The sequence below is a fragment of the Bos taurus genome, chromosome 21, assembly GCF_002263795.3.
Source record: "Bos taurus isolate L1 Dominette 01449 registration number 42190680 breed Hereford chromosome 21, ARS-UCD2.0, whole genome shotgun sequence".
NCBI classification, from domain to species: domain Eukaryota; kingdom Metazoa; phylum Chordata; class Mammalia; order Artiodactyla; family Bovidae; genus Bos; species Bos taurus.
Genome location: NC_037348.1, coordinates 21,195,687 through 21,210,986, shown reverse-complemented (window position 1 = coordinate 21,210,986; position 15,300 = coordinate 21,195,687). Strand labels below are relative to the sequence as shown.

Sequence of the window (15,300 nt, the reverse complement as noted above, 5' to 3'; positions counted from 1 at the left end):
GCTGTCTTTAGTTCTCTGAGCCTCAGTCTCTGCATCTGAAAAGTGGGATCCTCCTCATTAACAGGGGCTTCCCCAGTGGCTCAGCGGTAAAGAATCTGCCTGCACTGCAGGAGCCACAGGAGGCACAGGTTCAGTCCCTAGGTAAGGAAGATCCCCTGGAGAAGGAAATGGCAACCCGCTCCAGTACTCTTGCCTGGAGAATCCCCATGGACAGAGGAGCCTGGCGGGCTACAGTCCATGGGGTTGCAGAGAGTCAGACATGACGGAAGCAAATTAGCATGCACGCACCCCTCATGAAGGGAGTTCCCGATTCCTGGGTGCCAGACAGAGAGTGGCCATGGCTCATTCCCCGCAGGCCCCTCCCTATGACTCCAAGAGAGACACCTCCCAGTCCACACACTCCCGGCTGACCAAGCTTCCCAGTTTAACCTGGTTGGTCACCAGCCTGCCAGACTCTGGGACTGGCCCACCTGCACCGGACCCAGGAAGAACCCCTGACCTCTCCTATCCTCTTTGCAGATCCGGATCTGGGCTCGGCCAAAAGCAACTGCAGACAACCATGGCCTTTACGCCCTGAATGTGACAGGTCCCATCCTGAACTTCTTTGCCAATCATTACAATACAGCCTACCCACTCCCCAAATCTGGTGAGTGAGGGGCCTCGTGTTGGGGGAAAGTGAATGGGTCTCCCTTCTCATTCCCGGAGGCCATCCTGCCAACTGCCTGGCCTCCCCAGACCAGATTGCCCTGCCCGACTTCAACGCCGGTGCCATGGAGAACTGGGGGCTGGTGACCTACCGGGAGAACGCGCTGCTCTATGACCCTCAGTCTTCCTCCAGCAGCAACAAAGAGCGAGTAGTCACTGTGATTGCTCATGAGCTGGCCCACCAGGTATCCTCCCATCATGGGGAGTGCAGACCAAGAACATGGGGGGCTCCGGGAGGAGATGGCACAAGTCATGGCTCTGTCCTCAGAAGCTGAGAAGGGAGGGGGGATTCCACCTGGCCAGGGGGTTTGGGGAGGAGTCAGGATGAAGTCGGTAAAGCCTCCAGCTCAAGCTGGCATGTGGGGAGCACTCGGCGAAGGGTAGCCCTGAACATCGTTAGTGACCGCGAGGTCCGAGTGATTTGCTGGGCTGACCCCTCTCCCCTACAGTGGTTTGGGAACCTGGTGACCCTGGCCTGGTGGAATGACCTGTGGCTGAACGAGGGCTTTGCCTCCTATGTGGAGTACCTGGGAGCTGACTATGCAGAGCCCACCTGGAATCTGGTGAGCCCCCTGCCTGGGGACCACTGGGGTCTGGGATGGGGGATGACTTGGGTCACCCCCTCTGAGGCCAGTCCCCTGATTGGCTGTTGGGGGTTTGCAGAAAGACCTCATGGTGCCGAATGACGTGTACCGTGTGATGGCCGTGGACGCGCTGGTCACCTCTCACCCACTGACCACCCCTGCCAACGAGGTCAACACCCCTGCCCAGATCAGCGAGATGTTCGATACCATCTCCTACAGCAAGGTGCTGCCCAGTTCCCATGCTGGTCCTTAGACAGTCGGGGGGTGGGTGGGGAGGGCAGTGGGAGTTCAGCCCCCCAGGGCTCGGTGAGCACCCACCCAGCCCGATGGGAACACAGGGTCCCTCAGCTGGGTCAACACAGCCTCCTGAGCTCCCTCCCCTCCACAGGGAGCCTCGGTCATCCGGATGCTCTCGAATTTCCTGACTGAGGACCTGTTCAAGAAGGGCCTGGCGGTGAGGATCCTTGGCCAGTCACGGGTGGGGGGTGTCTCCTCTGAGCCCTGGCCTCACGGAGGCTGTGGCCGAGCCTGGGGCCACAGCTCAGCCCTCACCGAGCTCTGTCTTTCTGCAGTCCTACTTGCAGACCTTTGCCTATCAGAACACCACCTACCTGAACCTGTGGGAGCACCTGCAGATGGTCAGTAGCAACCAGCCCTCCTGAAGATGTTCTGTGGGGGTCCTGAGATGCTGAAAGCCCCAGGGCCGGCAGCACCCCCGTGGGAGCGAAGGTGCCCAGCTCCCCTGCTTACCCCACACCCCAGGCAGGACATCTGGAGCCTGGCCTGCTTACTGGCTGCTCCTCTCTAAAGTGGGTGCAGCGATGACTCCTTGAAGGAGGTGTAGCCAGAGCTTGGGTCATGAGCCTGGCAGGTGGCCCCCCACTGGCACCTTGCACTATAGTGAAGTCTATGAGGGGAGCCGGGGAGCACCCTCCTCTGAGTGTTGAGGAAACGGGCTCTCACGTTTCCCAAGACCAAGCCATCATCTCCCTGGAATTTTGGAGCCAGTCATTCACCAGCTCAGCGCTCCTGGCTGCCCTGTGCCCCACCCAGCCCCTCTCAGGCACCACTTTGCACACACTAGCACCCTCAGCACGCTCTCTGACCCTCCCGTCCAGCCCCACCTCACATTCCTGTCCACTTAGACCCCGAGGGGCCCTGTCTGGGGCAGACCCTCTGACCACTCCCACCCTCCCGCCTGGCCCTCCCCGCCTCTCCTGAGGCTGGCGTCTGCACCCTCTCCATCACCCTCCATCATCTCCCACCCCTTCTCTGTGGCCCTGGTCAGCCTGGCTGACCCCTCCATGTGCCCACACGCCATGACCAGCCTGACCTGGGAGGGAAGACACCAGGCCTTGTCACAGCATCACAGGTGGGCTCCTGGGTCCTCCTGGCTGATCTCCAGCCCAACATCCCTCTGTTGTGAGCCTGGTCCCCACCCCCACCGCCCCCAGCCTCAGTCCCTCTCCTCTGCTTCCACTGTCTGCCTTGCCCGACCTCAGCTTCCCATTCCTTTCCTCCTCCACACCGACACCCCTTCAAGCTGCATCTCCCCCTCCCTCTCCCCCAAACCCCCTCTCTCTGCATCCCCCCAGAGATCCTCTCTCTCTCAGCTTGCACCTTCTGATAGCATCTTCTGCCCTCTATCTATGCTCTTCTTAGTTTTTTATTTTCTCCGTTATTAACAAATGTGGTTGTTTTTTTTGTTATTATGAAAGCAATAGGCACATGTGAGAAAAGATTTAAGACAATAACAACCATCCTAAGCCCATCCCCAGACCCCCATCCGCATGTGTTTCCTTCACATCGCCCACAGCCCTCTGCTTCTCTCTGCCTGTGACTTGGGGACACTGGTTTTCCTTTATCTCTGTCTCCTCCTCTTGCCTGTCTTCCCAGATTTGTTCAGGCTGAGCCATGGGGCATCCTGGGTGCCCCGCCCTGACACACACCCACCTCAGGCTTGACCACAGAATGTGGGGTTTGGGGGGAGCATGCAGATTTCCTTAACACAGAATGAACCAGAGGCTGGAAAGCTCTTGGCTCGTCCAGCGCTGGGCAGCTGAGAGGAGGGCGAGGCAGTCTGGGAGCCCAGCCACAACCTCACGGCCCAGTGCTCCTCCACTACCTCCCAGCAAAGTGGCACCCTAAGAAGAGGGCAGGGGTGCAGGGGAGAATGGTGGGGGGGGGAGGGTGGCCATCCACTCATGGCTGCACCATCGCCCTCTGCCCAAGGCTGTGGAAAATCAGTTGTCCATCAGGCTGCCAGACACCGTGAGTGCCATCATGGACCGCTGGACCCTACAGATGGGCTTCCCTGTCATCACCGTGGATACTAACACAGGGACCATCTCCCAGAAGCACTTCCTCCTTGATCCCAACTCCACCGTCACCCGCCCCTCACAGTTCAAGTGAGCAGATGGGGTCACAGAGACAGGCGTCCCAGGGAGGTTCTTAGGGGTGGTTGCCATGAGGTCCTCTGACCATAGCAGGGCCTGGCCCACTGTGGCCCCTGCCAGAGTGGTGGGTGTCAGTCCAGCTCCTGGGCCAGGAGGAGGGAGGCGTTTAGTGCCAGAGTCAGGCAGAAACTGGGAGCCTGGGCAGGACTGTTTTTCACTGGCAGTGGCCAAGAGCTGCCATTTCTCAGCCCTGGCCTCTGGGATTTCTTGTTGCAGCTATCTGTGGATTGTTCCCATCTCATCCATCAGAAATGGCCAGCCGCAAGAACACTACTGGCTTCGGGGCGAAGAGAGAAGTAATCCGGCCCTCCCCTAGGGGACAGTAACCCCCAGGCCATCCTGCCAGCTCCTGGCCCTGTTCTGGGGTTTTGGCAGCCCTCATCCTTGGGGGTGTCTGTCATCCTTTCATTCAACAAATGGAGCCAGCTTCTTTGGTTCTAATTTCTACTCGGTTGCTGCCCAGCTGTGTGACCCCAGTCAAGTTACCATCTGTCATTGGTCTCCATTTCCCCATCTGTAAAATGGGGACAACATCTACCCCCATTGAGTTGTATGACAATTAAGGGAGAGGATTCCCATGAAATGTTCACAACAGTGCCTGGCGCGCAGAATGTGCGGTCCTGCTCAGCCAGGCACCGAGGGAACCAAGGTCAGGGCAGGCCATCCCCTGCCTAAGCCAAGGCTGCAGATGAGGGAAGGGAGACAAGCCATTCGCACTTTCTGGAGCTGTGCTGAGTGCTCTATCAGAGGCGTTTATGGCCTCTGGGGCAGGTGGGCAGAGGTCAGAGAATAAGGAGGCTTTCACTTCATGGAGAGGTGAAGAAAGGCTTCCTGGAGGAGGTGAATTGAGTCAGAGGACTAGCAGGTGTTCACCGGGCTGATGGCAGCAGAGAGACGCCGTCCAGGCAGAGTCAATAGCAAGTGCGAGGCTTGAGGTAGGAGAGAACATGGGGACTGAGCTTGGCTGAGACAGAGGAGCAGTCCCTGCCAGCTGCAGGAGACAATGTCCTCGGGCCAGGAGGAGCCAAAGTGATTGAGTCTGATCTGCAGGTATGGAAGGAGCCCCTCCGGCTGCCTGCCGGGAGGAAGGCTGGAGGTAGACCTGAGAGGAGGGGGCGTGGAGCCCCCAGGAAGAGATAAGCAGCGCTGGGAGGCTAACTGTATGGGAGGCGCTTCCTGGGTGTGATGGAAAGATGGGAGGAGGAGGGTCTGGAGACTGAGCAGCGGCCTGGGAAGCTGAGTCTGAGCTGGAGGGGGTGTTGCTGATGGAGTTGTCCCATTGGGTGTCACTGGCCTGGCCACTGAGGTTCACAGATGGCAATTGGTCTGTCTAAGGTCACCCGCCTGAGTTTGTCCGGGCAGTCCCACCCTTCTTCTCCGCCCCTCACCTTGGTGTGGGCCCAGTGGCCTGAGGGCCAGCTGCTGCCAGGCTGCTCAGGAGGCGGTTCTGCCAAGGCCTGGGGACGGGAGGACCCAGGTCAGGTCAGCCCAGGGCCTTCTGAGCAGCCTCTCCCAGCTCTGGTCTCTCCCCACAGACCAGAATGAACTCTTCAAAGCCGCAGCAGACGACTGGGTCCTGCTGAACATCAACGTGACGGGCTATTACCAGGTGAACTACGACGAGAACAACTGGAAGAAGATTCAGAATCAGCTGATGTCAAGGCGGGAGGTGGGTGCCTGCCGGCCCATGCTGTCCCCTGCCCAAGGCCCAGTCCCAGGATGGCAGCCCAGACTGCAGGGCCTGCCCCATGGCCCGCCCAAGGTCACATGCTCTGTTGCCCCTTCTAGAACATCCCTGTCATCAACCGGGCACAGGTCATCTACGACAGCTTCAACCTGGCCAGGTGAGTGCCCGCCCTTCTCCCTCAGGCCCCTCAGCTCAGCCACCGAGGCCCGGTGACTTGGCAAGTGTGACTCCATAGTGAGAGCCCTGCTCCCTCATGTGGTCCTCATCGTGTGCCAGGAATGGGGTGCGGGCTTCCTGTGCTTCGGGACGCCCCTCCCTTGGCCCCAGACAGTATCACCATTCAGCCCAGAGTTTCCAGAGAAGAATCAGAGTCTCAGAGTTTAAGCATCTTACCTGAGGTCATACAGTAACTCATGACAGCCAGATACAGATCTGTCCAACTCTGGAACTCCAGTGTGCTCCACCACACCCAGATTTTTCAGAGAGCTACCTGTGGGTCAGGCTTCTGAGGTGGTGCTAGTAGTAAAGAACCCACCTGCCATGCAGGAAACTTAAGAGACTTGGGTTCGATACCTGGCTCAGGAATATCCCCGGGAGGAGGGCATCGCCTAGGGAATCCCATGGACAGAGGAGCCTGGCAGGCTACAGTCCATTGGCTCGCACAGAGTTGAACACAACTGAAGCGACTAAGCACGCATGCGTGCCCCTGTCTCTCTCTTTAGTCACTCAGTCGTGTCCGACTCTTGTAACCCCATGGGCTATAGCCCGCCAGACTCCTCTGTCCATGGGATTCTCCAGGCAAGAATACTGGAGTGGATTGCTGTTTACTTCTCTAGGGGATCTTCCCAACCCAGGGATCGAACCAATGTCTCCTGCACTGCAGGCAGATTCTTTACCCTTTACCAACTGAGCTAGGGGAGTCAGGCTAAAAAACCTGGGAAGGACATGACAGGAGAGAGGCAGGCATAGATAAACAGAGATTTATTGAGCAGCTGCTGTGTGTGTAAGCACCGGCAGATGCTAAGTTCTGTGATGTCACCCATAGACATGGACATTTATGAACAGATGGCCTGAGAAGGTGGAGGGAGGAAATCTCAGAGGGCCAAGCAAATGAGAAAAGAGGTGGGCAGAGCAGAGAGCAAAGGCCTCTTGTCTTTTTGAATCTCAGATCTGTCTCTTAAGGTCTGTGTGGTCTTCGGCAAGGCATGTCACCTCTCTGAGCCTCAGTTTCCTCATCTGTAAGATGAGGATAATGAGCAAGGGAATGTGACTGGCAGTGGGTGCGCGTCTCCTCCCTCTCCCCCTAGTTCCACTCCACCCGAGGTGAAGGCTACAGCTGGTCCATTTGGGCCTCTGGGACCTCAGGCTCTAGGAGGGGGCTGGGACTCCCACAGAGAGCCCGGGTTGGGTGGGGGTGCTTACTTGAGCCCCTCTATCTGTCCCCAGTGCCCACATGGTCCCTGTCACCCTGGCGCTGAACAACACCCTCTTCCTGAAAAATGAGATGGAGTACATGCCCTGGCAGGCCGCCGTGAGCAGCCTGAACTACTTCAAGCTCATGTTCGACCGCACAGAGGTCTATGGCCCCATGCAGGTACGTCTCGAGGGGCATGCCAGCGTCCAGTTCCCCAGTGCCTGAAATGACGCCACGAGGCAGTGAGTAGAAATATTGCCTGGAGTGGTGAAGCGCCGCACCTGGTCCTTGGTGGTGGTGAGAGAGCAGGAGGGATGGAAGGGTGAAGGGAGCAGGGACTGAGAAGGTGAGCAAGTTGGGCATGGCAAGAAACGGAAAGACTTCTAGCAAAGTTTGCTAAATCTGGAAGTTAGCACTATCAGAAGGCAACAGAAAAAGCCACAGTACAGGAAGGGGATGGGATTGGGGGCAAAGACTTCAACCTGTTGCGTGGCCTCCGGCAATCCTCTTCAGCCCAAAAGAATCCTCTGTGAAAAGAGCGGGCCTCTGCTTGCCTAGCAGATGTCAACAGTTTGGAAGCTTGAGGGGAAGGTAGAGGGAGGGGATGGGGGGTTGGGGGTGGGATCAGAGGCAGAGGCGAACTGCTTGCTCTGTATCCATAACTGAATGCAGAGGGATGTTCACTGCAGTGTGGTTTATAAAAGACAAGAAAACCAAAAACACTTAAATGTCCAACAGTTGGGGATTGGTTAAGTAAGCTAGAATATCCATTTGATGGAATATTATGTAGTCATTGGGCTTCCCTGGTGGCTCAGTGATAAAGAATGCTCCTATAATGCGAGAGACGCAGGTTCCATCCCTGGGTCAGGAAGATCCCCCGGGAAAGGGAATGGCAATCCACTCCTGTATTCTTTTTTTTCCATTTATTTATTTATTTATTTTAATTGGAGGATAATTTCTTTACAATATTGTGATGTTTTTTGCCATACATCAATATGAGTTGGCCTTAGGCATACACCAAAGGATTCTCCAGTATTCTTGCTTGGAGAATTCCATGGACAGAGGAGCCTGGCGGGCTACAGTCCGTGGGGTCTCAAAGAATAGGACAAGACTGAGCAACTAACACTTTCTTAACACTTTGGGGTGGTTAGTATTTTCTGCTTATGCTTTATGGAGTTTTCTAAGTTCCCCACAGTAAAGGCAGAATACTTACAATCGGGCGGTGGGGGATGGTGGCCCTAAAACAATATTAGGAAATAGTGACTCTTGGACATGGACCGTCAGAACTGGTGGAGGCTTTGAGGAGAAAGAACCTCAGATCAGTCAGCTGAGACCTGGGTTAGTGCCACCCCTTGGAGTGCTATCTGGCCTTGGGTTACTCCCTTAGCCTCTGGCCTCTTGCTTCTGTAACCATTAACCCTTGCTACGCTTGCTCACTCACGTCAGAGGCTCCGTGGGGCTCCAGGTGGGTCAGTCTTGAGTCTCCTCTTTGATTTTTTTTTTTAATATTTATTTACTTACTTACTTACTTGGTTGTGCTAGGTCTTAGTTTTTAGTATATATTTACTTACTTACTCACTTATTTGGCTGTGTTGGGTCTTGGCTGCAGCACACGGGATCTTCGTTGCACCATGGTGGATTTTCCCTTGTGGCACTGGGCTTAATTGCCCCAAGGCATGCAGGATCTTAATTCCCTGGCCAGGGATCCAACCCGAGCCCCCTGCATTGTGAGGCAAATTCTTAATCACTGGATCAGGGAAGCCCCATGAGTCTCCTCTTTGAAGCTGTTCATGTTCTCTTTCCCTAGAATTACCTCAAGAACCAGGTTGAACCCATCTTCCTATATTTTGAAAATCTCACCAAAAACTGGACTGAGATCCCGGAAAACCTGATGGACCAGTGAGTATGACCTGTCTTGGGTCTTGGCCCAGACACCCTGACCTGGGAAGTCTAGAGCAAGTTCCCACAGCAGCCTCCTCCGAACTTCCCAATTCCTGGCTAGACCAGGGCCACCAGTCAGGGAGGAAACCGCCCCCTCCCTGACCCCACCCAGGAGTGGGGGGCCCTGCCCCAAGGCTCCATGTGGCCTGTGAACCCGTCTGGCCTCTCTGTGTGAAGGACCAAACTGAACCTCCCTAGTCCCTTCACTGGCATGGTCATGCAGATTCTAGGTGTTAAAGGTGGGGCTGGGGTCTGTGCCAGCCCTCCCTGGGCTGCACAAGGCAAGAAGCAAAGCACCCAAAGGGTAGGTGGGCTGTGGCCTTAGAGCCCCACACCTGCTGCCCTACCTGGAGTTATATGCCAGCAGGTGGGCTACAGTCCACAGGGTAGCAAAGAGTCAGACACAAAGAGTCAGACACGACTGAAGTGACTGAGCGTAAGTACGAGCACAGGGAGAGTCTTTGCTGGAGCCAGGGCCAGGCATGCTGACAGAGTGTCATCACCCCTGGTGCAGATACAGCGAGATTAACGCCATCAGCACTGCCTGCTCCAATGGGTTGCCTAAGTGTGAGGAGCTGGCCAAAACACTTTTCAACCAGTGGATGAATAACCCTAACGTTAACCCGTGAGTGTGTCCCCTGCTTGTTCCCTGATCTTTATCTGTCCCTCAAGCTCACAGCCCTGTCCTCATCGGACCCTCGTCCCCCACCCTCTTGCTGCTTCTCCACCTCTGACACCCCCAACTCCATGCCAGGATCGACCCCAACCTGCGGTCCACCATCTACTGCAACGCCATCGCCCAGGGTGGCCAGGAAGAGTGGGACTTTGCTTGGAATCAGTTACAACAAGCAGAGCTGGTTAATGAAGCTGACAAACTCCGCTCAGCGCTGGCCTGCACCAACCACGTCTGGCTCCTGAACAGGTGAGGACCAGAGCTGGATGGGGCTGGATGAGTTCCCCTCCCACCGGAGACCAGGGTCCCAACGTGGGGGATAAAGAACCAGCCAGCCATCCACACTATCCTTCGTGGGATCCTTCCTAGCCCGTGCAGTAGGCCAGTGTGTTTCCCATTTTACAGATGAGGACACAGAGGCTCAGAGAAGCAAAACAACTCACTCGAAGTCCAGAAGCTTTACTAAGTAAAAAAAAAAAGCAACAACCAAGATTTGAGTCTGGATCTGGGTCCACATCCTGTGCTTTTAACTGCTGCATTTCTCCTGGCCTTTACCTCTCTCTCAAGGGTCTTGGCACTGGCTTCCCTGGTGGCTCAGTGGTAAAGAATCCACCTGTGATGCAGGACACCTGGATTCAATCCCTGGATCAGGAAGATCCCCTGGAGGAGGAAACGGCAAACCACTCCAGTATTCTTGCCTGGGAAATCCCATGGACAGAGGAGCCTGGTGGGCTACAGTCCATGGGGTCGCAAAAGAGTCAGACACGACTTAGCGACTAAACAACAACAAGAGTCCTGCTGCAGATGGACTTGAGTCCTGGACATCCAGCTGGGCACCCCCAAACCCTTGGATGAGGGCTCCTGGCTCCCACTGTGTGCCTCATTGCCATCTCCTGGACTTCAGTAAAGAAGAGCCACCCTCAATGTCAAAGACAGGAGTGGCCACTCTACCTGATATAGGAATCACCCCTTCCTTCCTTCATTCATCACTAGATATTTATCAGACACCTGGTCTATGCCAAGTATGACACCTGGCATAGCCAGTGACCCTGCTTAGGGGACTCAGGGTCCCATCTATAAGAGGGAGGTAGGACCAAGGAGGCTTCAGCTCGCAGCATTCTGAAGGGATGTTGAGAAGATGCAGGAGAGGAATGCAGGAAAGGACGAAGGATGAGTGTGTGGGGGGTGGGGGCAAGCAGGGTCCTTTTACTCACTGCACAGCATGCTGAAGGGATATTGAGAGGATGCAGGGGAGGATGCAGGATGAGTGTGTGTGGGGGTGGGGGGGTGGATAGGCTCCTTTCACTCACCGCACATCATGCTGACCTCACAGGTACCTGAGTTACACCCTGAACCCCGACCTCATCCGGAAGCAGGACGCCACCTCCACCATTACCAGCATTGCCAGCAATGTCATCGGGCAGTCTCTGGCCTGGGACTTCATCCGGAGCAACTGGAAGAAACTCTTTGAGGAGTGAGTCTGCCAAGAGTGTGTTAGGGGAAGCGCCCACCAAGGCTGGGTCCCCTAGGGGTAGGAGTGGGTCCCCTGTGTGCACCAGACCCCGCAGGCTCAGGAATAGAGAGCAGACACTGCATTGGAGTGGTCCAAAGAGAACCCAGGGGCTTCCCCGGTGGTCCAGGGTTCAGACTCTGTGCTTCCAATGAAGGGGGCTCAGGTTCAATCCCTGGTCAGGGAACTAAGGTTCCACATGCCTCGCAGTGCACCCCCCCAAAAAAAAAATGCCACGAAAAACAAAACAGAAAACCAGATGAATCCAGCTTGAGGTCTGTAGGGGCAGGAACTGAAAGACAAGGCGGTGGGGTCGGCTGTGCCTTTTCCCACTTGGGGGAAGAAAGTCTACCTGGAGGGAGTGTTCTCTGAAGAGATGGGAACAAGGACATGCGGCCAAGCCTGGGTTTAGGTCCCTGGTGGTGTCTCCTTGGGCGTGTCACTGCCTTGCATCTATGAGACGGGGATGGTCACAGCGTGTCGCCTGCCAGTCACTGGACATTGCTTCCCTGCCCTGCTCATGGCTCCTCTCTCCTCCCGTCCTGCAGTTATGGTGGTGGTTCCTTTTCCTTCTCCAACCTCATCCAGGGTGTGACCCGAAGATTCTCCACTGAGTTTGAGCTCCAGCAGGTAAGAAGCCTGGGACCCTGGGGCTCATGCCCCAGAGGCCCACCCCCAGTCTCAGGGGGCAGCCGCCACTCAGCTCCCACCGAAAGGCAGGGGGTGTTCATAAGGCAGTGGGGCTCCATGTGGTCAGGCCTTCTTCATGTACAGAGGAAGCTGGGTATCCAGACTTCTTAAATGTCACAGTTCAATTGCAGTTATTCATCTTGGAATTTTTTATTAGCAAAAGATAAAGAGAGTAATATAATGAACCTCCAGGTACCCATTATTCAGATTGAATAATTATCAACTTTTGCCGACACTTTTTTTTTAGGGGAAGACAGTTTTCAAGCAAATCACTGATATTATATAATTTCACTTATAAACACTTTAGTCATATCTAAAATAAAGAAAAATTTTAAAACATAATCCATCATTAGCAAACCCAAGAAAACGAACAATTCCTTACTATCATCCTATACCCAGGCCATTTTCAAATTCTCTCTCTTTTTTTTTTGGCCATGCCTTGGCAGCTGGCAGGATCTTAGTTCCCCAACCAGGGATTGAACCCATGGCCCCTGCTTTAATTAAGAGCGCAGAGTCTTAACCATTGGACTGTCAGGGAAGTCCCTTTTACACATTTTTGAGTCAATCTCTGTTTTCACTTCTCTTGAATGTATTCTTAGGAGTGGAATTGCTAGGTCATTTGATAACTATGTTTTTTGAGAAAACACCAAAATGTTTTCTAAAGCAACTGCATCAGTTTACATTCCCATCAGCAATGTATGAAGGTTCCAATTTCTTTATGTTTTGGGGAAAATTGTTATTTTCCTTTTTTGTTTTAAAAAAAGTTTTACATCTGTAAAGTGTATCTCATGGTTATGAGTTTCATTTCTCTGATGACTCATGATGTTGAGCATCTTTTCATGTGCTTTTTGGCCATTTGTATATCTTCTTTGGAGAAATATATTCAAATCCTTCATTCAGTTTTTCATTAGTGTATTTGCCTTTTTATTGTGAGTTATAAAAGCTCTTTATATATTCTAGATACCAGGCCCTTATTAGACACATGATTTGCAAGTATTTTCTCCGATTTTGTGAAATTGTCCTTTCGCTCTCTTTACAATGTCTTTGACACACAGGAGTTTTTTTATTTTGATGAAGTCTAACTTACTACTTTTCTTCTGTCGCTTGTGCTTTATGCGTCATATATAAGAAACAATTACCAACCTGAAGTTCCATCTATGCTTCTTACTAAGATTCTTCTCATCTTAGCTCTTACATTTAGGAGTGATCAGTTTGACTTGATTTTTGTGTATGGTGTAAGGCAGAGGTCCAACTTCACTCTTTTGCATGTGGCTATCCAGTTGTCCCAGTCCCATTTATTTAAAGGACTATTCTTTTTTGTAATATTAGTCATTAAAAAAAATTGTCATTGGAGTACAGTTGATTTACAATGTTGTCTTAGTTTCAGGTGTACAGCAGAGTGAATCAGTTATACATTTACATATATTCATTCTTTTTCAGATTCTTTTCTCATACAGGTTATCACAGAATATTGAGTGGTGTTCTCTGTGTTATATAGTACTGGTTATCTAGCTTATATATAGTGGTAAATTCTAAGTTTCTGATTTATCTCTCTCCACCCCCCATGTTTCCCCTTTGGTAACCATAAATTTGTTTTCCATATCTGTAAGTCTTTTTCTGTTTTGTAAATAAGTTCCTTTATATCATTTTAAAAATTAGATTCCACGTATAAGTGATAATATATATTTGTCTTTGTTTGTCTGATTTACTTCACTTATTATGATAATCCCTAGGTCCATCCATATTGCTGCAAATGGCATTATTTTGTTCTTTTTTATGGCTGAGTAATATTCCATTATATACATGGACCATGTCTTCTTTAACCATTCCTCTGTTGATAAAATGACTGTTCTTTCACCTATTGAATGATCTTGACACCAGAAAATCAATTGACTATAAACGTTAGGGTCTATTTCTGGACTCTCAATTTTATTTCACTAATCTGTTTATATTTAGGTTAACACAGTGGTGTCTTAATTATCATAGATTTGTAGTGAGTTTTGAAATTTGGGTTGTAAGCCCTCCAACTTTGTTCTTTTTCAAAGTCATTTCACTATTCTGAGTCTTTGCATTTCTTTATGAATTTCTTTACGAATCAGCTTGCCAATTTCTGCAAAAAAGGATAGTTGAAATTTAGATAGGGATTGCACTGAATCTGTGGATCAATTTGGGGAGCATTTCCATGGTAGTAATATTAAATCTACCAATTCATTAACACAGATTTATTTAAGTCTTTTTTCCCCTTTTATTTAGGTCTCAATTTTTCTCAACAATATTTTGTAGTTTTCCACATACCAGTCTTGCACTTCTTTTGTCAAATTTATTCCTAAGTATTTTATTCTTTTTGATGCTATGGTTAATGGAACTGTTTTCTTAATTTAATTTTCAGATTTTTCACAGCTAGTGTATAGAAATACAATTAATTTTTGTATATTGATCTTGTATCCTGCAAACTTGTTGAACTCAAGTTTTAATAGTTTTAAAAAAAAATAGTTTTTTTCCCTTTCAATTCCTTGGGGTTTTCTGTGTATAAAATTGGGTCATCTGTAAATAGAGATAGTTTACTTCTTCCTTTCTGGATGCTTTTAATTTCATTTTTCTTGCCTAATTGCCATTGCTACAACCTCCAGTACTAATACATATTTTAATCTTTAAAAAAAAAAAAACAACACTTATTTGCTCAAGCAGTCAGGTCATGTGTGCTATAGAAATGGCCACATTTTGAATTTGGCTGCTTGCTCCCTTTTGGTGCCTGTTTAATTTGTCCTTCTCTCCTCCCTTGATTGGATTAAGATTGTATTTCAATTAAAAAGAAAGGATCAGCTCAATGAAGAACCTCACAATGAAGTCCACATACACATAGGAGCCTGGTTGGCCCTTGGGGCTGTCATTTTTGGCCTCTGCCAGTGAGAGGGAAGGACTCCCTACGCCCGGGGGCTCTAACATGGCCGGGAGGGGTAGAGGACCTGGTAGCCCTCTCGGGGATGTCAGAGACTCAGCCTGAGGCTCAAAAGCATCCTTTTCCTGGCAGCTGGAGGAGTTCAAGGAGAACAACATGGACGTCGGCTTCGGCTCAGGAACACGGGCTCTGGAGCAAGCCCTGGAGAAGACTAAAGCCAACATCAACTGGGTGAAGGAGAACAAGGAGGTGGTGCTAAACTGGTTCAAAGACCACAGCTAAACAGTCTCTGGTCCTTACATTCACCTGGTCCCTATGTGAGACGCCCACCTGCCTCTGTCCCAGGGACCCATGGCAGGGCCCTTGTTTCTGAAGCCTGAGGCACCAGCGTCCTCCCCTTGGGGACAGAGTCTCTGGCCCATGTTCACTCCACTCTTCCCAGGGGACCACTCCAGCTTCTGATGCCCAGACTGTCCAAGTGCCTCCCAGCTCCTGCCCCTCATGCCAATGGCACCCCAGGCTTGGCATGGCTCCTGTCACCCAAGGCTCTGGGTCTGATCTCAGGGAGTCCAGCTCCAGGGTCAGATGAGAAGCCCTCAGTGGATGATGGATGGCCTTGGGGGGGCTGCCCTGTGCCGTCTCCTATCCTCCCCTAAAGACCCTGGAACTGAAAAGTCTACAGAGCACCAGATCTGTATATTTTTTTCTAAGATAAAATGTAAATAAAAGATTTCTAGATGA

At 51.7% G+C, this 15,300-nt stretch overlaps 1 protein-coding gene across 2 annotated transcripts in view; it reads left to right on the top strand.

The window, feature by feature from the left end:
• The window catches only part of ANPEP (alanyl aminopeptidase, membrane), a 29,323-nt gene extending 14,023 nt beyond the window's left edge, over positions 1 to 15,300 (top strand). Inside the window, exons 5-21 of one of the 2 annotated variants that reach the window (XM_024981617.2) lie at positions 520 to 646; positions 736 to 890; positions 1,155 to 1,268; positions 1,369 to 1,512; positions 1,678 to 1,743; positions 1,862 to 1,927; positions 3,522 to 3,697; positions 3,962 to 4,041; positions 5,281 to 5,414; positions 5,534 to 5,589; positions 6,879 to 7,026; positions 8,654 to 8,745; positions 9,302 to 9,412; positions 9,542 to 9,709; positions 10,794 to 10,934; positions 11,519 to 11,600; positions 14,692 to 15,300. In XM_024981617.2, coding sequence (XP_024837385.1) covers positions 520 to 646; positions 736 to 890; positions 1,155 to 1,268; positions 1,369 to 1,512; positions 1,678 to 1,743; positions 1,862 to 1,927; positions 3,522 to 3,697; positions 3,962 to 4,041; positions 5,281 to 5,414; positions 5,534 to 5,589; positions 6,879 to 7,026; positions 8,654 to 8,745; positions 9,302 to 9,412; positions 9,542 to 9,709; positions 10,794 to 10,934; positions 11,519 to 11,600; positions 14,692 to 14,841 — 2,010 coding nt within the window. In that variant the 3' untranslated portion in view covers positions 14,842 to 15,300. 2 annotated transcript variants of the gene reach the window in all.